At 35.7% G+C, this 26,429-nt stretch overlaps 5 protein-coding genes across 5 annotated transcripts; 3 read left to right on the forward strand and 2 right to left on the reverse strand.

The window, feature by feature from the left end:
- Positions 1 to 837: 837 nt before the first annotated feature.
- LOC111782456 (E3 ubiquitin-protein ligase rnf8-A-like) lies at positions 838 to 3,035 on the reverse strand. The gene is made up of 5 exons (XM_023663206.1): positions 2,747 to 3,035; positions 2,131 to 2,281; positions 1,921 to 1,987; positions 1,565 to 1,799; positions 838 to 1,231 (listed from the first exon to the last, which is right to left on the reverse strand). Exons 1-5 carry the CDS (start codon positions 2,812 to 2,814, stop codon positions 1,021 to 1,023), a joined length of 732 nt encoding a protein of 243 aa, XP_023518974.1. The 5' UTR covers positions 2,815 to 3,035; the 3' UTR covers positions 838 to 1,020.
- Positions 3,036 to 7,922: 4,887 nt separating this feature from the next.
- On the reverse strand, positions 7,923 to 9,217 carry LOC111782542 (3-oxo-Delta(4,5)-steroid 5-beta-reductase-like). Its single transcript, XM_023663307.1, has 2 exons — positions 8,434 to 9,217; positions 7,923 to 8,302 (listed from the first exon to the last, which is right to left on the reverse strand). The coding sequence occupies exons 1-2, from the start codon at positions 9,215 to 9,217 to the stop codon at positions 7,923 to 7,925; spliced, it is 1,164 nt and encodes a 387-aa protein (XP_023519075.1).
- A 1,595-nt stretch (positions 9,218 to 10,812) lies between these two features.
- Positions 10,813 to 13,507, forward strand: LOC111782460 (nudC domain-containing protein 2-like). Its single transcript, XM_023663209.1, has 5 exons — positions 10,813 to 10,970; positions 11,083 to 11,231; positions 11,328 to 11,376; positions 11,549 to 11,691; positions 13,211 to 13,507. The coding sequence occupies exons 1-5, from the start codon at positions 10,922 to 10,924 to the stop codon at positions 13,295 to 13,297; spliced, it is 477 nt and encodes a 158-aa protein (XP_023518977.1). The 5' UTR covers positions 10,813 to 10,921; the 3' UTR covers positions 13,298 to 13,507.
- A 3,731-nt stretch (positions 13,508 to 17,238) lies between these two features.
- Positions 17,239 to 19,918, forward strand: LOC111782468 (inositol 3-kinase-like). The gene is made up of 2 exons (XM_023663221.1): positions 17,239 to 18,328; positions 19,519 to 19,918. The coding sequence occupies exons 1-2, from the start codon at positions 17,465 to 17,467 to the stop codon at positions 19,720 to 19,722; spliced, it is 1,068 nt and encodes a 355-aa protein (XP_023518989.1). The 5' UTR covers positions 17,239 to 17,464; the 3' UTR covers positions 19,723 to 19,918.
- A 1,484-nt stretch (positions 19,919 to 21,402) lies between these two features.
- On the forward strand, positions 21,403 to 24,715 carry LOC111782541 (O-glucosyltransferase rumi homolog). The gene is made up of 6 exons (XM_023663306.1): positions 21,403 to 21,577; positions 21,664 to 22,238; positions 22,825 to 23,014; positions 23,112 to 23,176; positions 23,283 to 23,493; positions 24,150 to 24,715. Exons 1-6 carry the CDS (start codon positions 21,458 to 21,460, stop codon positions 24,453 to 24,455), a joined length of 1,467 nt encoding a protein of 488 aa, XP_023519074.1. The 5' UTR covers positions 21,403 to 21,457; the 3' UTR covers positions 24,456 to 24,715.
- Positions 24,716 to 26,429: the final 1,714 nt, after the last annotated feature.

Consider the following 26,429-nt stretch of genomic DNA (forward strand, 5'->3'; position numbering starts at 1 on the left):
TCTTCCATATTAACATCTAGGATCAATTACACGTATTAATCTTCAATTCAATAGAATTAAAAATTTTAGACTAAATTAAATTAAAACATTTTAAAATTTTCAATTGGTTGACTAAAACTTTGGATTGATATCATATCACATCAATAGCCATAAGCTTTTTGATAGTCAAATTTGTTTGCTTCCTTCATTTAATGTACAAATAATTCTGAATTCCTAAATATCTCCTCATTTGAGAAAAAAAAAAAAAAAATCAATTTATGTCCCACCACACTAAATTTTCATAAATAAATTGATTTAAACCATTTATTAGTGATCTATATCTATTTAAAATCAACTAAAAATATTTAGTAAAATTATTTTTTCTCCAAATTTCTAGGAAAGTAGCAANAAAAAAAAAAAAAAAAAAAAAAGAATAGCTCTCATATAAGTCTAAAATATATAAAGACAGAGAAAATGAAAAACCCGATCATATCAATAAAAAAATCACTATTAGTAGCGTTAGGAATTTCAGAACTATTACAGACAAAATTAAAAATTTAGAGTTCCTTTGAACATAAAATTTAAATTAATATCGAATTCATCACTACATTTCTACAATGATCCTTTCTAAAAGTTCCTGAACCAAATAGGCACCTAGTGGCTGCCGATGTACAAAAATATCTAGACAAGCCTAAAATATCCTAACAAATAGCATCAAGATCCACCTAAGCATAAGATTACGAAACAAGTCTGTCCTTATCCACAGCTATATAAACATATGTATATCTTGATCAATAATTTGATTTTCTGATATTTGAATAAAGATTTGCATGGGTTAATGGGAGGGTGAAATGAGACTATTGGGTGAACCAAAAACATTCACATTGATAAGCTAAAAAACTGAAAATTAGCAACATCCTTTCCTAACATCAGGCAGAGAAACCTTTTTACATTTCCAAACTGATCTTCACCAAGCTATAATTATTATATACAGAAAGTTCATCTAATACTCACAGATTGAAACGGGTGTCCCTCATTCTCTCACCTAATATGAGAATCAAGAGGAAGAAACACTGGATCAGGAACAACCAATGGCAGCTTCTCAATGTATGCAAATAGTCTCTTGCGGTTGTCCTGCAAAATCGAAGTTAGATCAATCATTTCACTCTTATCTGTGAAGATCCAGAGGTCGCCGGAGTTGACTCTCTTGAGGCTATCCCGACAGAACGGACACGACTGAGAACGATTGCGCCTGGAGGATGAAACAGACAGACAAGATTCTAGTCATTCACAGAAAGATTGAAGGGTCTTGAGAATGCTAGCAATAAATGCGAACTAAAGACATCAGGATGGGTAAGAAGATTTTTCAGATCCAACAGAGAATTCAATTTTACCCAAATGATTCATTTTATCTAGAACACTTAACGACAGATGTCTTTTTGTATGTTGAAAAAGATATTGCTGGTCCTAAAAGTGGATAACTTTTGGCACGTCTGAAGAATAAACTTATCTATTCTCTTTAAAGCACTTATGAACTCTGCCAAAGAAACTATCAAACATGACGGAATCACAGACAAATTCTTACCAGTCTCGATAACACATCAAGCACAAAGAATGGTTGCAGTTGGGCAAGACAACCATGGTGTTAATCTCCATGCAAATTCCACACTCCTTTTCTCTTTCTATGTCGATTTCTGAAAGTTTCCCCCTTCCAAATTCATCCCTTCTTTTGTATCTGGCATTGCAGACCTCTTTTTGTTTTCTATCTTCCAATTCTGTGATGCCCCTTTGAAGTTGCAGAAGAGAAGGGAAGATTACCACTGTGAATGAGAAAGGCCAATCCATTAAAACCCCCACCAGAAAACAACAAGAAGTTGAGAATTCAAAACTTATAAAGTAAAAGTTCATTCATTAAGGCTGCACTCTGAAAATTTCACTCACCATAAAATTCTCTAATGCTAGCTTTACGCTCATAAATGGCCATGGTGGTCTTTCCATCTGGATAAGTCTGCATCATAGCATGGTTGCACAAGTAAAGATAAGGGACTTCAATGGAAAAGGAATATCAAGACAACATAAACACACAAAACTAAGACCAATACCCAACTGGTAATTATTGCCAAACAGAACCAAATGAAAAGGCATACATACCACATAGATAAGGATTCTTAACAGTCCCAATGCACCAGCAAGGTAACAATCAGTCCATTGAACAAGAAAAAGAAAAAAGGGAGCAGCAGGGCTGTATGATAATCTCATTTGAACACAAGCCCCATCACTCTCTCTTGGACAGTCTAAAGCACTGCAAACAAAACGAATAAACAATCACCAAAACGAAGCTACTATCAATCTGACACTCCCTACTGCTCAACTTTTACACAGCCGACAGAAAGAGCAATCAACGATTAAATTTCTTTCCTATCACTGAAACTAAGCACCACTGCAGCAATAAAGATCTTTCTTAATTTGATTCGGCAATTCACTGAAGGATATTTATATTGCTTGTTCAAATTCTACAATGTAGACAGTTTCAAGAAGTAAACAGTTCCTTGTACAGTCAACAGTAGAATATGTATCTTCTAGAGAAAATCAGAGCGAGAAAACAACAGTTAACAAGGAAAATCAAGCAATAAACATGGAGGACTCAATTTCTTAATTCTCAGCTTATTTAAAGCGGGATTTGTCGGCAAAAAGGTTACTGAAACAATAAAAAATCCATACAAAACAAAAATTATGGTTCGCAGAGAGAAAGGAGAAGAAGACCTACAGAGTATTGGCATACTGAACATCGGTTTCAAGCGCTTTAAGCGAATCCTTGAACGAAAGCTTTCCCATGGCGTCGAATTTTCCCGGGAAAACAAAAACACAGTTTCAATCCAAAGCAAACAAACGATCAGTGAATCAAGTAGAATCAAAATCTCGAGGCGAAACCCTACAGATTATCCTCATAATCAAACAGAAAAAAGGAAGAAAGGAAAATCCCGTAATGGAAAAATCCGCAAAAGATATTATGAGCAGAAATTCTCTCTAAGCAAACGCCGGTTTCTCTCAGCTCCGTTTCAAAGCCGCTCTCTTTCATAAATATCATCACAATTTAGTGAAATTACAATCTTACCCTCATTTCACGAACTAATTACGATTCGACATTTTTTATTTTTTTAATTGTTTATTGGGCTGCAATCGCGTACGGTAAAAAACACACTACTGAATGGCAATTTAGCCAATGACGTGTCGCCAGCAATTCAGTTTGGCCCACAAGAAATAAAGATTTATGAATATTTAAATGAGGTGGCGAGTTTTTATTGGTTAATAGCAATACCAGGCTACGCCCAATGTTTTTAAATATGGCGGCTAATATTAAATTACGTCCCAATTCCCATTCACTACAATTAAAAGAATTTTATTTTTTCTCCAAAAAGGTTTTAAATTATTTCAACGAATTTAAATGGTTATTAACCTTACAAATTTTTAATTATGAGACTAATCACTGTGTTTATCAAATTTTAAAATTAAAAAAAAAAAACTTAATAAAAATATATTTTTATCTAAAAAAAATATATTCCATTTATTTAACTTTAAATAAAGTTAATAATTTATTTCAAAAGTTTCATTAATACTTTTAAATATTTTAAAAAAAAATTATCTAAAAAATATTCTTAAAATTTTCAAAAAAAATTTCGAAAATTACCTTTTTGATGAAATTTATTAATATTTTATTAAAAAAATACCTTTAAACTTTTAAATTAAAAAAAAATATATCATTTAAATTTTAAAAAGTTTAACTAATATTCTACAAATTTTTAAATTTTTTTAAAATTTTTTTTACTATTGATACTATATTTAAAAAATACCCATGAATATATGGATGAAAAAAAAATGTTAAATTTTTTTTACCATAGATGAAAATCTTCTGTCACGTCATGAATTATATCCATTTTTTTTTAATGTTTACGGTTCTTTGGTGCTATAGAAAAAAGGAGACCCGAAGCTTCGTTCTTTCAATACTCGAACAATACCTCTCAGTCGCCTATTCAAGAAAGAAATCACAAAAGACTATTCGGATAGAACGTGTTGGTTGCAACAACTGTTTTGGATTTACGTATTTTTTTATAATAGCTAGAGATAAGTCTCGATACAACTTAAAAAATGGGGCTCGATATCGAGAGGAGAATAGATAGGAGGTCCGCTAGTTACAATCTAGCACTATGCTATAATAACGAGTCATAAATAACGGTTAAAATATGTTTCACCTAATTATTCAAATTAGTCGGGGTTATTAAAATATTAATTTTAGAGGAGAAAGCTTAAATAAAAATTGATTTATAAAATTTTAATTGCCCAATTTATTTTTTAAAATAATTAATTAGTCAAAATCATAGTGTTAATGATATAATTGACTGTATTTCTGGTCAAAAGAATTTGGAGTTTTTTTATAAAATTAAAGTATTAAACATAATTATTTAAATTAAACTATGGATAAGATTAGGTTTATTTGACATATTTGTCACTATCCTTAACAATAAAATATTTCAATTGGGAATATATATTTTTTAATTTATTATTATTTTTTAAAATCATTTATGCATAATATTTTATAATTACAATAAAAGTATAATAATTTGCAATTTTATAAATAATATTTATAATTAATTAATTAAACACTTTAATCGTTCTAAATTATTTTATTAAAAACTTTAAATTATATTTTGGTCAATTGTTTTGGATGTTTATGTGCACGTATGATCTTTTAGAGAGTTTCAAGGTCAAACGCCTATTTTATAATTTTAGTCAATAATTGGCGTTCACGGTATACACAATTTGGGTCGTGTTAGGTTGGAAAAATCATTTGGACTTACTCGAGATTGGTTGGTGACCATAGTAGCCATAATGGATTTTACCATCTAATCTGATCCAAACCTCGAATATTTTTAATCTTCACAGTAATCTTAACAATATGGTAGGGTTGAGCTGAGTTGTAACTCTATTTTCAGGTTTATCGAGTTAATCTGACCATAAAAATATCAACTTGCGAACCGACCCGAATTTTCGATTTTCAAAAAAATCAATCCAACCCAAACTGAAAAAAAAGTTAAACATGAACACCGGTATGTTCTACCATACATTAAATCTAGGTTGGGTAGTTTGGATTGGTCGAGTTCTTAGGTCAGACGAACACCCCTATGTTCTGCCATACATTAAATCTGGGTTGAGTAGTTTGGGTTGGTCAGGTTCTTAGGTCATACGAACACCTCTATAAGTTCTACCATACATTAAATATGAGTTGGATAGTCCGAATTGGTCGAGTTCTTGAGTCATATGAACACTCGTATATTGTACCGAACGTCCAAATCTCACTCGTAAACATATATATATATATATATATATATAAAGAAATTGATATACATTTACAAATCGTTAACAGTTTGGTATTAGTTTATAAATATTTAAGCATGAGGATAAACATTATTATTATTATTATTTTGTGTATAATAATTTTTTAAAAAACAGTGAATATTAAAATTTTCAAACCTCTCTGAGTTCTTTCCATTATTTATTTTCAACAACTTTAATATTTCTTACAGCTATATTAAAAATTATAATATATATTTTAAAATTTAGTTGAATTTCAAGAACTAAAAAAATATTTTTTTTATTTGGCCAGCAATTAAAAATATTTTATAATAAATATAAAAAAAACAAAATGTAAAATAAATTATCAATAAATAAGCTTAATATTTACATGTCACAAAAAAACCAAACATTTTAAAATAACATTTTAAAATATTTCATTGAACAAGACAATAATATGGTTTCTAGAATATCATTTTATATATATAAGAGAATCAAAGTCAAAGTAGTTGATGTTACGTAAATTAAGTAGTCAAACCCTGTCTGGAATGTCAGCTCTTAAAATGATAACTTTTTTAAATAATAATAATAATAATATTTTTGTGATTAATTTAAATAATTTTATGTAATTATAAAATTATAAAATTAATCTAAATTATTTGTATTTTATAAATTTATTTAAGTGAATTTAAACAATTAGATTTTTAATTTAATTTAATTTAATTTAAGTTAACCAATGGGCTTTCTTTCTAATGGGCTAAATATTGGGTTATCATCATTTCTAAGACGAACATGGGGTAAGAGTGGGTTTAAGGGGGCTTGCCGTTTGTCGAAAGGAGAAGGCACCGGAGGTAGGAGACTGAAACCCAACCCACGCTCGTCGGAGAAACTTGAGCTTTAGATCCACGGGTGTTCGGCGGTCGACTTCGGATGGATACAAACCGAGGAGGGAAGTCGAACGAAAGAAGAATGTCAAGGTACGTTCATGGTTTTTGAGAGCTTCTACTGTTAGATTCATCCCCTAACCTTCATGGGATTGACCCGATTTCAGTTGTTATGTGTTTGCGGGAGGACATCTACGAGATTTGAGGAGGATTGTGGGCGCGCGAATCGGGGTCCAGTCGACCTGACCCGACTTAATTGGGTCGGTTTGGCCCTCTTGATTTAACTCACCGGCTATAACTCCGATCTTGGCATCGTTTTCATGGTATTCTCCATTTTTGCAACAATGTAGGAATTATCTGAGGAGTTTGGCAAATTTTGTACTAAAGACGCAAATCCGAATAAAAAGTGTCATGCTTTTAAGTGGTAGCTCGGAACCTTGGATTTAGTTATGCTCTTAGTATGCATGAAATTATGGTATAAGAAGTAAGTTTTAGAAGTTTGAGCATAGAATGAGTTAGAGATGACACATGTTGAATGTGATTATGCACGTTCGCTGAAATTTTACTGAAACACGTATGCAACCACCTTATGAATGGAGATTCATGACTAGCTCTCCATGAGTAGGTGATTAAGTTATGCCTCCGTCACGCATGTTACAGTATTAGTGGTTACCCGGGGACGATTAGGGGTTCGCCAACTAACCTCTAATCGTAAACCTGACTCGATCGTCAGGGGTCCGCGTAACTATAGAAGTGGCCATCTTATTGTTGATGGTACCTTGTAGGACTTACAGGGAGTTTGCCGGTTAGTTTCCTTTAAGTGAACCTGTCACGAGTGGTAGGAGTCTACAGTGGTACACTTGAGAGTTGGTCGAGTCTTAGAATGCATGAACCCTGAGCACCGAGGTCGTGCCTCGAGTGCTTGAGATATGACGACGATGATGAGAGGCTAGCAGAAGCGACTAACCAGGTGACCTAGAGAACCCAAGAATATTCTGAGGGCTGAAGGTCCAGATAGAACCGTGAACCATGAGAGTGGAATGAGAAATCTTAGGGTGTAACCTAGGAAAAAGCCTATGCAGGAGAATGAATTCCGGTGGGAGAATAAGATACCGAACGTGGGAACAAGATTAATAAGACTTAATAACGAAATATGAACTACCAGCAAGCTACTTACTGAGTATATTTTATATACTCATCCCTACTACTCCAACTTCATTTTCAGGTGGAAATTGATGTAGCGGTCGAGGTGGAGGCACAGGACAACTATTAACTCGGTTCTTTATATATAATAATAATAATTTATTATGGTAAAGAACAAGACAACTATTAACTCGGTTCTTTATATATAAATAAATACATACACACACATATATATATATATTATAATATAAAAAAGATATATCTTAGTCGTGTCTGGCGCTTCCTTTAATTAATTATAATGCAATCCGTCGGTCAACGGCTACATGTGGAGCATCACAATCTCCGCCGCTATTTCCAACTATATATAAATAAATAAATAATAATAATAATAAATCAAGGTCCAACTTTATAAAAAAAATTATTTTAAAACTAAAAGAAAAATAATATAAATTAAAGGCGATTGTTTTATAGAAAATTTATTAATAATTAGAAATAATATTATATTTTTAAAAACTAAATAACAATATTTTTTTTATAATTTAAAAGAAAAAAAAAACCGTAATATTATTAAGGAGACGGAATCAATTTGTCGTGTCTCATGACATCAATCCAATACAAGATGGAGTCCAACATCTTGTATTTAACAGTGAACCCTAACCGGTCGGACTTGGCTCGACTCGCCACCATTTTTTCCGGCAGCCTAAACAAGCTGTCCAAGAACCCCCAATTCGCCAGCTCCCCCATTTTCGTCGCAACCAGCCCTTCCTCCTCCACTATCTCCGCCCACACCGTCCCTTTCTCCGCCATAGCTGCCGTATAATGAAACTCCGGCGAAAACATCCTCTCGTCCTCCGCCCCCGCCGTCACGCCAAGCTTCTCCGCCACCGCCCCCCATATCTCTTTCCACGTGAAGCTCCACCCGTTGCACACGTTGAATGCTTCCCCATCTGAGATTACGGTATTTTTACATGTTAACAGATATTAAATTTATATTTATCAATCATGAATGAAATTGTCTCTTATAAAAAAAAAAAATATATATTTATATTTATGACAGCTCGATGTAGGTGTTACATACCATTTATTTCAACGGCTTTTGTTGCGGCCCACACGTGCTGCTCCGCCGTGAGCCGAGCGTCGGAGCCGTCGATATAAACCTCCTCCCAGCACGCCGCCGTGCCGCCGAACACAAATGGCATGTTCAACTTCTTGCAAATGGCGCCATAAACACACAAACTCCCCATAAAATTAAAGAAAGTCCGGTTCGAACAACCCAGTATCAAACCCGGTCGGAGAATACTCCACGCCACCACTCTCCGGTAGCCGGACAGCCGCTCGCGGAGGAGATCCTCCAACACATAGTAAAAATTATTCACGGACTCCGCTCTCGGGCTGTCCTCACAATAAACCACCTCCCCTCCTCCGCCGCCGGTGGAGCTCGTGAGAGAAGCGTAATGCTTGACCCCGGTCTGCAGAGAGACGTGGCGGAGGGCCAGCGCCGACGGGAGAATAGCATCGAGGGCGTTCGCCAACATGGCCTTGTTCTGGTCGGAGCAATCCTGGGAGTCGAACCGGAGCTGGGCGGCCCAAGTGATCCAGAACATGTGGGTGACGTGGCGAAGGGGTGAGAGGTTCAGGTGAGCCGAACGGCGGTCGAGCAAATTGCAAGAGATGAAGTGGAAGTTGGGATCGGAGATGGGGCTGATATTATCCGGCCGCCGTGCGACGCCGTAGACTTTCCAGCCAGCGGTTGAGAGAAGCATTTTGGCCAACTCTTTTCCGACCAACCCGGTGACTCCGAAAATGACAGCTACCAGTTCGCCATTGGCGTCTAAATTTGTGTTCATTGATTCGTCCGCCATTGATGGAATAACTCGAAAGCTTAAAAGCCTTTTCTCTCTAAGACCATGATTCGTTTAAGCGCATATATATATATATATATATATATATGTATGTATGTATGTTTATATATGTATATGTTTTTATGTTTTGAAGATTTGGAGAATATTTCTAGAATCTAAACTACTCAATAATGTTGCTTCAAATTGGAATATCTTATATTGACAAATTTTATTAATTTAATGTTTTTAGTTGTATTAATGGGTGTTTTTTTTTTTAATTAAAAATTGTTATTATTGTCGTTGGAACAAATCTTTATTTTGAAAAAAAATGGTCCCAATGTCATTTTAATTAATTAATTAATTAATTATATATATATATATAGCCTCATGGTTTTAAAATGGGTGTAACAGGGAGAGATTTCCACATTCTTATAATAAATGTTTTGTTCTGCTCTTCAACCGATATGAGATCTCACATCCTCATTGGCATACCGCCCGATGTCATAATCGGTTGGAGAGAAAAACAAAGCATTCCTTATAAGGGTGTGGAAACCTCTACTTAATAGACACGTTTTAAAACCGTTAGGCTGATAGCGATAAGTAACATGTTAAAGAAAACAATATTTGCTAACAGTGGACTTGGGGAAATTTTAAATGGTATCAGAGCCACACATCGAATGGTGTACAACAAGAATGTTGGCCCTTAAAAAAGGGTGGATTGTGAGATCTCACGTAGGTTTGAGAGAAGAACGAAACATTCTTTATAAGCGTGTAGAAACGTCTCTCTATTAGACGTGTTTTAAAATGGTTAGGCTAACTATAATACAGTCCAAACACTCCGTAAGTAACTGATATCAACGAATTATTAACGTACGTTTTAATTGGATAATTTTTTAAATTTAATTGAAATGGGATAATAATATGTTTACATTAGGGGTGAATTTATAATTTAATTTAAATAATTTAATTAAAAAAGAAAAGAAAACAAGCCTATGATGGAGTTTGTCTTTTGAAGTTTCCAAGAGAAAGATTTACTCCGGAAATGAAGGGGAAAGTATTGCTTAGTTTATGGGGAACTTCTTTTTATACCATTTTCTCTAACATGTCACCTAATCTAACTTCCTACCTTATTCAACACCGATCTCCGAACGAGCTGGAACTTACCTGTTTGAACCAGAAATTAAGAGAAGAAATCGGGAACGGATATTATATTCCCCGTCCCTACCTTTACTTGGTACAAAACTAATTTATTATATATTTATTTATTAATTTACAGATTACGTTATAATATTTAAATTTGATTATTTAGAAATAATATCGTAAAAATATACAAAATATTATTGAATTTATTAAAATGTTATATATATATATATAAATTATATTAGAAAATGAAAGCAATATTTTAAAAAATATATAGAAAATAATGTTTTAAATATTTTTCCCAATGCAAAATAAAAATAATGTTTAAAATATATTTTTACGAATAATATATATAATATATTTTTTTGGGAAAAAACCCTTTTTGAAAATAGTTTCAAATAATTTCTCCGAAGGGGTCAAAATGCAAATATGTAAAAATTTGGGGACCGGTTCAGGAACAAAATTCTAATGCATTCACCAGAAGCTTCGCTAGACCGGAACTTCTCGTTGGAGAAAAAAGAAGGCACAGGGAAAAGAAAAGCTTCTGTGAAATTCGCGGGAAAGGGGAGAAGCAAACCCTAAGAAATGGCGGAGAAATTGGCTCCAGAAAAGCGCCATAGCTTCCTCCACAACGGTTTTCTCTCTACTCTTATCAATTGGATCTTCTGATTTTTCAATTTGAACGAATGAATTCAATGTTGTATGAGTCTTTTGATCTCTGTGCTCGCTTGGTTGTGGTTTTTCAGGTCAGAAAGTGTTTGAATGGGATCAGACTCTGGAGGAGGTTAACATTTATATTAATTTGCCTCCAAATGTTCATTCGAAGCAATTCTACTGCAAGATTCAGTCTACGCATGTCGAGGTTGGCATCAAGGGGAATCCTCCTTATCTCAATGTCGGTATCGTTGCATCTTTAAGGATTTAATTTTGAAATTTTGATCTATTGCTTCGTTTATGATCGTACCAATTGCTTTCAATCATTGATTTGCAGCACCATCTTACTTGCCCTGTGAAGACGGATTCTTCTTTCTGGACCTTAGGTGATTGCAAATGCTCACTTGAATGACTAAATGGAATCTTGATTGTTATACTTATACACCAAATAAATTTCATGGGACTGAGTTTTGGTGTCTCTTTTTTTATCTTCCCCTTTTAATTGCTCCACTTTTGTCTATTTTGTAATGTAATTGTTTTGGTTATTTTGGGTGGCAGAGGATGACATAATGCATATTACACTGCAGAAGAGGGACAAGGGTCAGACATGGGCTTCTCCTATACAGGGTCAGGGTCAGCTTGATCCATACACCACTGATCTTGAGCAGAAGCGCCTTATGCTCCAGAGGTTTCAAGAGGAGGTCTATTTTTTTTACTCTAGACTTTTGATGTATTCTAGATAATATGCTTATGCTTTTGTGTTTTCCATGTTTGTTTTGATTTATGTACTTTTTGTTTCCCTTCTTGAGCATGTTTAGTGTTTTTATTCAAAGATCGATTGTTTCAATTATCCAAATAGATTTTTCATCCTACGAGGCTAGGTTTTAGTTGTTGGTGCTCATGGTTAGGAGGTTTATTTTAATGAGTAAATAGTTCGTGAGATGTTCTGATAACTTCTCGATGTTGATTTCTGGGATGAAGCTAATGTGCCTTGTCATAATTATGTGAAAGATGGAGAGGCTAACCTGTCTGGAAAATCATATTCACGTTGTTGGCCTGATAAGAAGAATTGGAAAACTTTCCATAAAATGTTAATGATTTGACAGTTTTGCAGTATAGGCTTGGTGGACTGAGTTGCTGTGTGTGAGCTGCAGTTCCAGAGGTCGTTAACAATGTAGCACAACTTATGAGAATCCCTGCGTCCTCCTCCTCCTATCCTTCAGAAAAACTTCTTCTCTGAACTCAAACATGAGATCTCCAACTTTTATCTTAACTAATGTAGAGTAGCTGAAACATTCTTCCAAAGTTTGCTTCCGATAAGAGAGGGCCTGGTCTAATCTATACATCACTAAGGACCATTGAGAGCATACTCTGCAAGTGTTCTTTTGTTTTTTTTTTCTTTTTTGCAAGCCCATATCATTTGAGACATCTCTAAAAACTTATTCAGGGGCGCTGCACCCAACAATTGTGAGAAAAAACTCCCAACTCAATAGACTAACTTTATGTTCGAGTGATACATTATCTCCTTTCCTTTAGATAGAGGTCTTCCTTCAAGGCACTCATGGGATGACTTGAACCTTTGACGTGCTCTTGTACCAACTGATGTAGGATAGATGACCTGGTTTTTCCACTGTAGAAGCTGATATGAGAGAGGTCAATTATGTCTTTACCTCATCCACGACCCAGCTCAAGAGTTCACCCTGTAAGGCTACTCCATTTTGAGCCTATCTTTGGAGACAACCTATAGAACCCAATCGAGTGGAAAGAAAGACTCCCATAACTCTATCCTGAATTTAAGGGATGGCTTGCATCACTCGTATTTTTAAGCTTTTAGTTTTATTTTGGATGGAATAGGAATAACTATTGGGTTGCATTCAACCTTTGCATATGACGTTTCTTGTCTGATTCTGGTTTAGTAACTACAAACGTTGTCTACTTTGAATATCAAGTCAACACACATGGTGAAAGGTAGTTAATTAATTATGGATGAGAGAGTTGTTGGATTATTGTTAATTACTAAAATTTTATTAGGTGCTGCTTTTATATATCCCCAATCGGCAGTGTTGTTATGTCTTTGTATGGCCTGCTATTGTAAAGTTATGATATCTTATAAATACACAAACACATTTCTTTTCCTACAAGATGTCAGAAGTCCTGAATCAAGTGTCAGTAATATTGTGAAATCTTGAAACTTAATCTGCATTACTTATTTCTCTGCAGAACCCTGGATTCGACTTCTCACAAGCTCAATTTTCCGGCAACTGTCCTGATCCAAGGAGCTTCATGGGGGGAATTCGCTTAGGTTGACGAAGATAGTTTTGCATTTATAACTTGCATGGGCGTGACATTTTGCTAATGCTCGGTAAATAATGTGTAGATTTTCTACTGGTCTTGATTTATGCAATCCCTGTAATGACTGCTATTGTGAAAATGATGTGTACTGGGTTTTCATGTAATCGCTCAATGAACTGAAAATATTTATGTGATATAAATTTAACTTCCAAATATTTTGTATTATAGTTTAACCTTCTATTTGGTTTGATATAAACAAGAGTTCCAAATTTGATCGCAGATGCAAGTTCATGGTAAAAATAGCGAACCTGGTACCATCATTCTCTATATATTTGTTTATCCAAATCCTATTCAGTAAAATATGTTGAAAAGGGACCTTGTTAATTTAAGTTCCCCCCTGACCAACCAAAATTTGTTCCAAGTATGATGAGATCCTGTTTAGAGTCCTAGTTCATGCATAACAGCTCATGTTGAATGCCCAAAGTGAGTGGATGATAACATTTTTCTGCTGTGGACTATCTTCTTGGTGTTGGCTGCCAGAACCTTTAGTAAAATGAAGGGTACTCTTTTTCCGGTTGCCTCTTTTTACGGTTCCTCCAATTCTTTAAGCAATAATTTAAAAAGCATGGGAATTAGAAAAGGGAAATGCTGCGGCGACGGTTGTGAATGCAGTTGTTGGAATCCCTCAGAAGTGCTGATTTAAATTTAAGGTGGTATCAGATTCCTAACCCAACCATTCTATCGGAGACGTTCATTGATGTTTTGCCTTTTTTGCTTTGTGCTTTCAGTTTCCTAACCTAACCATTCTGTTAGTGCCATTCATTGATATTTTGTCTTTTTTGCCTTGTGCTTTCAGATTCCCACCTCTCAAAGGACGGACAACTACTCCACCAGGTATGCAATTTCTGATCCTTTTTCTCTCTAGTATTCTAAACTCTAAAGCAGAAGAAAGCCACTTTACTGGTCGAAGATTTCAATTCCTGTGGCTCTGTGCATATCTTCTTACTTTTGAGAGTTCTGGTAATATTTTAAAGCTTTTTTGTAACAGCCCAAGTCCACCGCTAGCAGATATTGTCCTCTTTAGACTTTCCCTTTTAGGTTTTCTCTCAAGGTTTTTAAAACGCGTCTGCTAGGGAGAGGTTTTCACATCCTTGTAAAGAATATTTCTTTCTCCTCTCCAACTGATGTGAGATCTCACAATCCACCCCCTTCGGGGCCCAACATCCTTGCTGGCACACTGCCTCGTGTCCACCCCCCTTTCGGGGCTCAGCCTCCTCGCCGGCATATTGCCCTGAACTTGGCTATGATACTATTTGTAACAGCTCAAGCTCACCGCTAGCAGATATTGTCCTCTTTGGGCTTTCTGTTTTGATTTTTCCCTTAAGGTTTTTAAACGCCTCTATACCATTATAAAGAATGTTTTGTTCTCCTCTCCAACTGATGTGGGATCTCATGTTTTTGGACTGTTGAGCTTGTTCACGGGGTGAATTGTATTTATTTTTTACCCATACAAAATTTTGATTGAAGATATGAAAAGAGACTAATGTGAGAGATACAGACTCCATTGGTAGAGGGTGAAGGAAGCAAGATACATAAAAACAGTAATTAACTACTAAAACATTACAAAGATATACAATAACGTTCCAATTAAGACAAATATCTTGAAGGGAAAACCCATCAAAAGCCTTGGAGTGAGAACACCCAGAAACGAGTTGACTCAATTCTGTTGAATCATACTCGGGTGCGTGGTATCTGCAGATGGCTTCACTTAAGTACCATAAACTGATTAGCAGTACATTTTGTTTCCTATATTGATTCTCCCGATATCATTTCCTTTTCCCCTTAGACCATTTTGGTATCTTTTTTTGCTACCCTTATAGCGACGCTATCTCTCTCATACGTCGTGTCGTCATTCTTAAAATCTAATTCCACCCTTGGACTTGCAGTTTGTCCCAAAGCCAAATCGCCTCTGCCAACAATGTTGGAAGTTAGTGAAAAATACGACAAAGGGTGTCTGAATTGGGTTGAGATAAAGACTATATGTCTGAATTGAGATTTTAAATGATTTTAGATGGTCCTCGGGGAATTGCACTAAACGCTAAGGCATTAGACAGAGAGCAAATACCCAAGTAGGTGTCTCCTTTAAATCATTTTAATTTTATGGATTTTATAAGTTTGGTAATGTATTAAATACTTTGGTAAGAAGTTTAGTGGTCTATTAGATATCTTTTTTTTACTACAATGAGTAGAAATGTGGCTTTAAATTACGATCTTAAAAGGGAGATATATGTTAACTACCGATGAGTTGAGGTTTACTTTGGCATTTATTGGACTTAATCTTGATAATTTAGGACTAAACTCTTCATTTAAAATTTTCATTTTCATATTTGTGTTTTGACTATGTAGAACTATTTTCAAAAGTTTAAAATTTAGGGACTATAGATCCAATCTTTTTAGTTTTAGCATATTTTGGGTGGAGGTAATTGACAATTTAGTTTAATCTTCATGCACTTTGGATCATTGAGTTGGATGAAGTCGAGTTTTTTTGTTGACTCAACTCTATGTGTCGAGTTTTTAACCGTTGATTTATTTGCTTGACAGAGTGAACCTTAATAAGATCGAACCTTAATAAGATCGAGCTCCACCAACTTCAACAATGTTCACTATTTAAATTTCAAAAGCTTTTAATATTTAAGATTGCAAGTTTATCAAGTAACTCTTCTTTCTCTCTCTTTCTTCATTTTCCTCTCTTTCATGTTAATAATAAATATATAAAAAGTTTTATTAAACCAATTGCTAGGCTCTCACCTCAAAGTGAGTTATAGTACTTAATTCGTTTTTTGTTTGCTTTAATGTCGGTTGGTATTCCCAAAAGTTCCTTTTCGAAGTTCTGGAGATGAAGATGCATCGTGGGTTGACCTATAGTGCGACTTGTCAGATATATTGGGTCATATGGTATTTCCCCGTTCTCTCCCTCAATTGAGGTATCCACTCTTTGGGCCAAGACGGATTGATTTAATTATAAAAAAGTTGGAGTGAAGTGGAATTAGATCTATTTTTTGGAGTATCAGACTAAGTATTGTGACCCATTTAAAAAAATGTAAAATATTTGTTTATTAATATATTACTTGATTTGTTTACCTAGGCAAGTAGTGGCTTGAGATGTTACCAATGCGAGCATGTTGAGTCCTCAATGGATGGATTGTGAGATCCCACATTGGTTGAAGATGAGAACGAAACATTTCTTATAAAGGTGTGGGAACCTCTTCTTAATAGACACGTTTTAAAATTGAGATTGACGACGATACATAACGGCTAAAACATACAATATTTGCTAACGATGAGGTTAGGTCGTTATATAATAAGTCAATTAAGACAATAAATGTTAATTCTAACATGGTTGGGTGAGTACAATATTTGATTAGTGAGTAAAACATATGGTTGGGTGAGTACAACATTTGATTAGTGAGTAAAACATTTGATTAGCGGAAGAAATTAAGATATTTATTAATTACAGGTTAAAATCACGACTTTCATCCCAGATTTGTCCATTACCATGTTAGGCCAAAAGTAAGTTACTAATATTAGTTAAATTAGACAATAAATTGAAGTAAAGAAAGTAAAGCGTTTACATAATTTAATGCCTATAAGTAAATGTGCACCTAACTTCACATTTCAAATAAAATAAAATGATAAATAAAAAAGGAAAATAGTAATATTGATTTTCCCCCTTTTAACTAAAAAGCTTGAAATGAATAATAATCAATCAATAAATAAAAAATATATATTAAATTAAGGATTAATTTTGGAAAATTTATTAATTTTAGGTAGGTGAGAATATTTTTATAAATGATTTTTAAAACGAAAGTGGTAAAAAAAGAAATTGAAAAACAAATAATGCTTTAAATTGAATAATTCCATGAAAACCAATTTTATTTTAAAAAAAACCTTCGGAATCCAAATCTCTCCACCGGCGCGCGTCGCCCTCTCTCCCGCCACCATTCTCTCCGTCTTACACGACTCCTTATTTTTCTGTCCTTAAATTCGTACTTTCATTCATCCATTCCCATTTCAAATCTCTTCTTCTCTTCCGCTTCTTCCGATCCTCCTCCCATGGCGGCTTAGCCCATTTTCCTTCCTCTTTCCACCCATGATCCCAACACCCACCGATACATTCCCCAAATGGTGACCGATTCCAAAGACCCACTCCCCAATTTCCCTCCTCGTGCCCTGATTGTCGGCAATTTCTGCCATGATTTCCTCATTCGCGATGCCCGTGTTGTCGCCGAGTCTCTCGGCGGCGCCGCCTCGTTTATTTCCACGGTCTTTGACGGTTTATCTGTTCCCTATCTCACTGTTTCGAAGGTGGGGGCTGATTTCGCCTATTCGACAAACCAGACCCCAATCGTTGTGGCTGATTCGAAGACGACTACGTTTCGTGCGTTTTTCGGTTCTTCAATCGCCGGCGATGGCCATGGAGATCGGATTCTGAAAAGGATCGCGGCCTGTGCTCCGATTTTGCCTTCAGATCTTCCTGATTTTAGATTTGATTTTGGAATGGCGGTGGGCGTTGGTGGAGAGATTCTCCCCGAGACGCTTACGCGGATGCTTGAGATTTGTGATGCTGTGTTTGTTGATATTCAGTCTTTGATTCGAGTTTTTGATGAAATTGATGGAACTGTGGAGCATGTGAACCTGAAGGAGAGTGGATTCTTCCATTTATTGCCTCGAATTGGGTTTCTGAAGGCTTCTGCTGAAGAAGCGCCGTTTATGGATGTTGAAGAGGTGCGGAAGCTTTGCCCTGTTCTTGTGACGAACGGGAAAGAAGGGTGTACGGTGTATTCGAACGGCGGTCAGTTGCAGATTGCGCCGTTCACGGCGGCTGAGCTCGATCCTACTGGAGCCGGTGACTGCTTCTTGGGTGGGTTTGCGGCGGGTTTCACGGCGGGATTGGCTGTATCGGATGCTGCATTGCTTGGGAATTTGTTTGGATCTTTGACAGTCTCTCAAATGGGTCTGCCCCAGTTCGAATCCAGAATCTTGCAGGTTTGTTTTTGAATTTTGAACTCTGGATGAACACTTGATAATCTTAGAAGTCAATAATTTGTTCTGAATGTATGGAACTTTGATTTTTACTGGTTGTTCGTATCATAATGCGTCTGTGTTGTGCTGTATTTGTTAGCCATGAGAAGAACATCATCTTGGTTTGTTCACGGTCTAGCGATTAGTTATTTCGATAGTCGGGTTGTTAGCGTATGCCTAGTTTCTCGAGCGGGTAAGCCGATGCAAAACTGAGGTAGGTCGATCATCGTTCATCCCTTGTGTTCTCTACTGTGAAGTGATTAATCCGGGTATGCAATCCCTATGGAAAAGAAAGTCTTCCGATCCCTCTTATTGATGATCCATTCTGCCCCTCCCGTATAGCCAGAACGGTATTCAATCTTATGGATGACTTTGAGTAGTTTTTCTGGCCTCTCTTGTTCGACCTATCCCTTCACTCTCTAGGAATTTCGTGCAGCTAGACAACCATGGTTCATCACTCGCCTCTTGTTCTACCTATCCTTTCACTCTCTAGGAATTTCGTGCACATCGCTCGCTTCTTGTTCTACCTATCCCTTCACTCCATAGGAATTTCGTGTGGCTAGACAACCACGGCTCATCGCTCCCCTCTTGTTCGACCTATCCGTTCACTCCCTAGGAATTTCGTGCAGATAGACAACCATGGTTCATCACTCGCCTCTTGTTCTACCTATTCCTTCACGCTCTAGGAATTTCGTGCACATCGCTCACTTCTTGTTCTACCTATCGCTTCACTCTCTAGGAATTTCGTGCACATCACTCACTTCTTGTTCTACCTATCCCTTCACTCTCTAGGAATTTCGTGCACATCGCTCGCTTCTTGTTCTACCTATCCCTTCACTCCATAGGAATTTCGTGCAGCTAGACAACAATGGTTCATTGCTCCCCTCTTGTTCAACCTATCCCTTCACTCCCTAGGAATTTCGTGCAGCTAGACAACCACGGTTCATCGCTCCCCTCTTGTTCGACCTATCCCTTCACTCCCTAGGAATTTCGTGCAGCTAGACAACTACGTTTCATCGCTCAGAGTTCAACCATCGAAATGGTGCGGTGAAATCCCCCCATGTTGGGGGACGCTTATTTACTTTTAGATCTTTAAATCCCTTTAATACAGAGTGTTTGTTCTAGTGAACTCATTGCTTCCAATTGTCTTGCAGAGAATTAAGGACAAGGTAGAGACGAGAAAACTGCAGCACATTGACTCGTGCGACCCGGGAGAGAGAAAGTCGATCCATCAGATGCCAGAAGGACACGAACAGTTTAAAAAATCGCTCGTGACGGTGAGGTCGGAATGCCAACTGAATGGGCCAGCTTCTCCCAGAACAGTGGAGCAAGTGAATGGGCAACATAAGTTACTATGAGGAGAAAATAGGAAGCAGCTGAAATTTTCCCATCAGAATCTCACAAAACAAATAGAGATAATAGCTCTTGTTGGAACTTTTATAAGTCAATCTGAAATCATTCAATTCTGCACAGAAAGGCTTGGATAAATTCTGGTTTTTGAGCTTCATTTAGGAAGGGCATTTTGGGAACTGAAATTTTGGAACCCGTTTTTCATTTCACTCCCAAAATTTAGTTAGGAGTGTACACGGGTTGGATTAAGTTAGGTTGAAAGTTGAAAAAATATTTAGGACCTTTGAGTTGGTGACTCGAGTAACCTGAATACAATTTGCAATTCAACCTAACCAACCTAACCTTCTGTTTTTGGTGGGTTGAGTTGTCGGGTTGTTTTTTTACATTAATAATTAAATTTCATAAAGTTTAAATATCAAACATTTACAAGTCACCGTGCATTAATTTTGGTTACAAATAGATTTAAAACTAGGGTAAAGTAAGGTTGAGTTGAATTATAATTCTATTTTTGAGTTGATTAGGTTGACCCGACCAAAAAAGGTCAACCTGAAATTTGAACCGAATTTTTTTTAGTTTTTCAAAAATTCAATCTGACCTAACAAAATTTAATCCAATCCAATCTTTATGATTTGAGTTTGGTAGTATGAGTTATCGAGTCATATTCTTACCGTCAATATATGGACATATATTGATTATCGACACTTCATCCATTATCTCCAAATTTTTTAATTTTTTTTTTAAATTCAGGAATATTTTTGAAACCGTGTATCAAAAGTATTTTAAAGGTGTTTTTTTTTAATTAATTAAGAGTATTAATAAAACTTTTCAAAAATTTTAAAATTATATTTTTATTAATTTAGCCCAAATTTAAATATTTTTTTATAATTGCAATAATAATAAATCATTACAATTCTTAATCTGATTAATTAAATGTAATTAATGATTGGTTGATGATTAATTAAAAGAACAAAAGTAGATTATTAATTAATTATCAGTGATTAATGAAAATGACAAAAGACATTTATTACTCCCATTTAAGTTATGTCTAGTTATATTTATAATTATTCTAAAAATTATTATAGCTTTATTATAATTTTTTTTTTAAAGTATACTAAACGTTCTTCCCACGAAAAAAAATACCATTTATATATATTTTTTCTCTCCTCCCTCTTTCTTCTTTTTTAGTTTAATATTTAAAAATATAAAAAAAATAGTTTTCTTCATAATAATTAGCCGCGGTCACGTCATGCTTGTCCAAGGTGTGTTGTCTGTGACCTCATATCGGATGTCTCAGTCATGTTGGTACAAAATGTGTTGTCCAAGGTCTTATGACCGTTCCAAACCATTTTTACTTGCTTTCATGTTAGATAGACTTTTACTATTCTTGTCAATACGTGGGGTTCCAGTCACCAAAATCATGTTTACCCCCGTCAGGGCTAAAAAGCTAAAAAAAAATGCACGGTAGTGGTCAGGGGAATATGAATAGTTGGGGACAATATCTACGACCAGCAGTAGTGTAGCTGAAGCTTACAATATCTGCTAGTAATACGGGCCAAAACTAAGCTTATATCCATGTCATACATACGGTAGGTTGTGCAACTGTTAGAAATTTGAATCTTACCTGTCCACTGAAAAGACGGACTAACCATAATGTGAGCCTCTAAAATTGAGTTTCCAAATAAGGCATTTTCCAATTCCCATTCCATTACCTTATCACACAATGGAGATCCTCACATCTCTGCCATGGCTCCGCTACATAGACCTCCCACATCCCGCGCTCCCTCCTCCCGCACTCCCTCCAACATTCTCCCCTCCGTCGTCGCCCTCTCCTTCCTTGCCCTTACTTTCCTCATCTGCTACAAGGTCTGCCACTCCATTTGTTTCATTGCAGCATTTCGTCGAACACCTTGTGTGCTGATTCCATTTCTGATTTCTTTGCTGTGTTTCAGGTGGATGACTTTGCTGCTCAAACCAAGACTGTTGCTGGCCACAACTTGGATCCCACCCCATGGCATTTGTTCCCTCCAAAAATCTTCAGCCAAGATACTCGCCATGCCAGAACTGTCAAGATCATCCACTGCTCTTACCTCGCTTGCCGCTACGCCAACAACACTGCTACTCGATTACCTTTGCATTCCGCTGTTTCGACTCACCAATGCCCTGAAATCTTCCGCTGGATTCATCACGATCTGGATCCGTGGGCTCGAAGCCTAATCTCGATGAAACACTTGGATGAATCTAAGAAATTTGCGGCGTTTCGTGTTGTGATCGTGGAGGGTAGGCTTTATGTGGATATGTACTATGCTTGTGTGCAGAGCAGGGCGATTTTCACGATCTGGGGTTTTGTTCAATTGCTGAGAAGGTTCCCTGGAATGGTGCCGGATGTGGACATGATGTTTGATTGTATGGACAGGCCGACTATCAATCGGACTGAGAACAAAGACATGCCGCTGCCTCTGTTTCGGTATTGCACGACCGACGCTCACTTTGACATTCCATTTCCCGATTGGTCTTTCTGGGGATGGTATGTTATACGTATGACATAGTATCCTTTCACTGCTTTGGTCATTTGATTTGTCTCATGCTTCAATTTTAACTTTTAGTCTTAAAACTTTTGAACCATAAAAAATACTAACTCTGCCTTTTATTTAAAAAATATTCATTCTTCTTTTAAAAGTTGTAACGTAATTTTTTATCTTTCATAAACTTTTCATAAACTTTTCAAAACTACTTTTGAAATAGATCTACAAAAAAATAGTGGATGAAAAATCGACATGAATGCATTCGTCCAACATTCTAGTCCAACATTCTAACGATTTTTCTACTTCAATAGTAGTTTTGGAATCTTTACTAAAGATCAAAGGTAAAAAAAAATACACGGAATAGCATGCTGCATAGAGTTAATATGAATTGTTAAACATAAAATTGAAAGTTTATAAACTTATTTGAAACTTTATAAGATATACAGACTTGAATTTATTAGAAACTTTTTAAAATATAAGATTTATTAGAATTCTTGTCTTGGTTGGTGTTTTTCTCAAACAATTCTATGTTATGTGATGGGGAAACTTATGTTATATTTCATCAATGGATGTGGGAATCTGATGCAGGCCAGAAGTGAACATAAGATCATGGGGGGAAGAGTTTAAAGATATCAAGAAAAGTTCGAAAAGCTCGAACTGGTCGAGCAAGTTACCTCGAGCTTATTGGAAGGGAAATCCAGATGTTGCTTCCCCTGTTCGTACCGAGTTGCTGACTTGCAATCACTCAATAAAGTGGGGTGCTCAGATCATGCGTCAGGTTCAAACTGGAACCCTCAATTTCTGTTGCTGCATTTTTGTATTATAAGTGAACAATTAATTGTTGAGAAGTGAGATAACCATTCTGTTGATGGCAGGACTGGGATCAAGAAGCAAGAGATGGTTTTGAGCAGTCCAAGCTATCTAACCAATGCAACCACCGGTGAAGATTCTTTTGAATAGTTAACCAAATTCAGCTATTAGGAGACGTAGACATGTCAGTTTTGTTGTCTTAGCTGAGCCCACCATGTGTTTGTCTGCTTCTGCAGGTATAAAATCTATGCTGAAGGGTTCGCTTGGTCTGTGAGCTTGAAGTACATTCTTTCATGTGGTTCAATGTCTTTGATTATTTCACCCCTATATCAAGATTTCTTCAGCCGTGGTCTTGATCCTTTGAAGAACTACTGGCCCATCCCCTTCGATAATATGTGCGAGTCTATTAAGCATGCTGTTGACTGGGGAAATGATCATTTATCTGAGGTATTCATTATCTTCTTTTCTTGGTTCTTGGTTATCACTATATCTTTCTTCTTCCCGCAATTGTACTATATAGAGAAGTATTGGCTTGGTTTTATCTGTGAATTTGAAACTTTAAGAAGCTAGACTAACCATTGATACAAATTTGAGGTAGATTTGTAGTTTTAAGTCAACCTCTCCCTATTCGACATGTTTTAAAAATTAAGGAGAAGTTTGAAAGGAAAAGCCCAAAGAGGACAATATCTGCTAGTGGTGGGCTACAAATGGTATCAGAGCCGACACCAGGCGGTGTGCTAACAAGGACGTTGAGCACCAAAAGGGAGTGGACACCAGGCGGTGTGCCAGTAAGGATGTTGGGCCTTGAAAGGGAGTGGACACTGAACGGTGTGCCAGCNGGGGGGGGGGGGTGGAATGTGAGTTCTCACATCAATTGGAGAGAGGAAGGAGTGACAGTGAGGACGTTGAGCCCCAAGGGCGAGTGGATTGTAAGATCCCATATCCGTTGGGAGGGAAACAAATCTGCCCTTGGAATATGTTATTTTTTCTCTATCATATGTTCAAAAGAATCTCCACTCGTTTTAATCAGCAAGTATGGAGTGTATTGAGCGAAATGAGGCTATGTTTAAGAATGATACGTATAAAATGTATGTCCAAAACAGGCCGAGGCCATAGGACAACAGGGACAGAATTTCATGGAGAGCTTGAGCATGGACACCGTCTATGCTTACATGTTTCAGCTAATCACAGAGTACTCAAAGCTTCTGGACTTCAAGCCGACCCCGCCCCCATCAGCTTTAGAAGTGTGTTCTGAGTCCTTGCTTTGCATTGCTGATGAGAAACAGAGGCAGTTCCTCGAGAAGTCAGCCACCTCGGCTTCTTTGGTCCCTCCATGCTCGCTCAACCGTGCCGGTAGCGATAGCGTTTACAGTTGGTTGCAGCAAGAAGAGACGAGGAAGGCGATGTAGGTGGAAGAGAAATGGGTGCAGGGAAAGCCTCAGAGTTGAAGTTTGTATGTTTTTTCTTCCATTTTAGAGTAATGTTTATATTATAGTGCTTTATAGAGGATTTATTGTGAGCTTGTGTAAAAGATGTATCTGAGACTCTGATCTCAGTCTATTCAAAGAGCCTGATTTGGCTTGTACCTGCCTTGCTTGATACTGATTCTATTATTTAGGTATACAATGCAAGCGCACTACGCTCTCGTTCAACAAACGAGAGTTTTTTTGGTCATCTTTGCCCCTTTTGTAGAACCTGCACGAAAAGAACGATTAGCAAATAGTGTATCAATCAGATCCGCCTATCTAATTCACTTGGAAAAAAACAAACCAAGCAAATAGTTGAGTCACATCCGCAAGTCCACCGCTTTCAATTTTAATATTTTATAGTAGTGCCTATGTAATTTTTAAACACAAATTGTTTGTTAACGAGTTAAAAGTTGAGTTAGGTTCAGACATGTTTTTGGAACAACTTGAAAATTTGAGTTAGTCGATCGGTGGGCAACCCACGTCATAGCTTTTGTTTGGATCGGGTTAAGTCATTTAGGTTTCAAAGATTTAGAAGTTGGATGAACTAAAGAGTACTTTTGTTTGGGTCGGGTTAAGTCATTTGGGTTTTCAAAGGGTTAAGTCATTTGGGTTTTCAAAGATTTAAGATGTTGGTAACTAAAGAGTACGACCAAAAAAGAACAAAATAAAAGATGACGGGTGATGGCGATTACTTAACACGAAAATATTATTTATATATACAACAATATTTTTTAAATGCTGCCAAAACTTTTTGTAATATATATATATATATATATTTATTTATTTATTTATTTATTTGCTGTGTAAAAAATAATTTATATAAATAGTATGGTCAACAATATTATTACATGCATTAATACCAAAAAAAAATCAAAATTTATAAATAAAAAAAAAGAAATAATTAGATATAAAAAAATATATTATAATTTCACTAAAATCAAATATGATCTCCCATTAGTTTCTTTTCACAAAATATTCCACAGTTTGATTTAGATTCTCTCTATTCAATTTTATTTTGATTTAATCTCAAAGCCACTTTTCATTTACATATTTTTATTTAAAAACACGTGACATGAATAAATAACTACAAAGTTGAGGGAAAGGGCAGCAAGGGAATTTCCCTTCAAAACGTGTTGGACCATTTATTTTTTTATTTATTTTAGTACCCTTTAAGCGGTTTAAATTTTTTCCCCATAAATAATTGTAATGCATTAATTAAAAAAATATATATATATTGAGGGTTATTTTCTAATTTTCTAATTATATAATTAATTGTTTATCTCAGATTATAATAGTATAAGGTATGCACATTTTAAACGAGAATAATGCTTCATATAATTATCTTGATCACAATGTATTATATGAGTGAATATTTCACCTCTTTAATACAACCTTCCAACCTTCCACGACCGAGTAACCGAGCAACATACAAGGTTTGGATATTAAGTAAAACTCGTAGCTAATAGAAATTTTATATTTTAAAATTATGCTTTTTTAGGATTCTTCTAGATTGATCGAAAACTCAAAAATAAATTTTTGACACGAGCATAAACAATTTATGACTTTACCACTCTTTTATGTATTTTTTCTAAAATAAATAAATAAATGAAAAAAAAAATCATTTTCAAATAGGAAAATTACTTCGTTGGTAAAGTTTTTACCTCTAAGTTTCGAGTTTAGTTTTCATTTGATTAATAAGTTTCAAAAAGTTCTATTTTTACCTTTGAGTGTAGTTTTTACTTGATCGTCAAGTTTCGAGATTTTACACTCTTACTCCGAGCTTTCATTGATGCTTATGTTTAAATATTAATTTTTAGTAAATTAGACTTTTTTTTTTTTATGGTCAGTTTTTCTAAATCTTACTTTGTAGGTTGAATAAGTTATCTCAAGTCAAATGAACGGCACGAGTTTTCA

The sequence above is a fragment of the Cucurbita pepo genome, chromosome LG20 (genome assembly GCF_002806865.2).
Source record: "Cucurbita pepo subsp. pepo cultivar mu-cu-16 chromosome LG20, ASM280686v2, whole genome shotgun sequence".
In the NCBI taxonomy this organism is placed as follows: domain Eukaryota; kingdom Viridiplantae; phylum Streptophyta; class Magnoliopsida; order Cucurbitales; family Cucurbitaceae; genus Cucurbita; species Cucurbita pepo.

Coding starts and splice junctions, on each gene's coding strand:
- LOC111782456 (XM_023663206.1), bottom strand. CDS start 2,814: ATGGGAAAGCTTTCGTTCAAGGATTCGCTTAAAGCGCTTGAAACCGAT. Junction 1,988..2,130: donor TAAGAATCCTTATCTATGTG/GTATGTATGCCT, acceptor GCTATGATGCAG/ACTTATCCAGATGGAAAGAC. Junction 1,800..1,920: donor TAGCATTAGAGAATTTTATG/GTGAGTGAAATT, acceptor TCTCATTCACAG/TGGTAATCTTCCCTTCTCTT.
- LOC111782542 (XM_023663307.1), bottom strand. CDS start 9,217: ATGGCGGACGAATCAATGAACACAAATTTAGACGCCAATGGCGAACTG. Junction 8,303..8,433: donor AAAAGCCGTTGAAATAAATG/GTATGTAACACC, acceptor CCGTAATCTCAG/ATGGGGAAGCATTCAACGTG.
- LOC111782460 (XM_023663209.1), top strand. CDS start 10,922: ATGGCGGAGAAATTGGCTCCAGAAAAGCGCCATAGCTTCCTCCACAAC. Junction 11,377..11,548: donor TTCTTCTTTCTGGACCTTAG/GTGATTGCAAAT, acceptor TTTGGGTGGCAG/AGGATGACATAATGCATATT. Junction 11,692..13,210: donor TCCAGAGGTTTCAAGAGGAG/GTCTATTTTTTT, acceptor ATTTCTCTGCAG/AACCCTGGATTCGACTTCTC.
- LOC111782468 (XM_023663221.1), top strand. CDS start 17,465: ATGGTGACCGATTCCAAAGACCCACTCCCCAATTTCCCTCCTCGTGCC. Junction 18,329..19,518: donor TCGAATCCAGAATCTTGCAG/GTTTGTTTTTGA, acceptor ATTGTCTTGCAG/AGAATTAAGGACAAGGTAGA.
- LOC111782541 (XM_023663306.1), top strand. CDS start 21,458: ATGGCTCCGCTACATAGACCTCCCACATCCCGCGCTCCCTCCTCCCGC. Junction 22,239..22,824: donor GATTGGTCTTTCTGGGGATG/GTATGTTATACG, acceptor AATCTGATGCAG/GCCAGAAGTGAACATAAGAT. Junction 23,494..24,149: donor GAAATGATCATTTATCTGAG/GTATTCATTATC, acceptor TGTCCAAAACAG/GCCGAGGCCATAGGACAACA.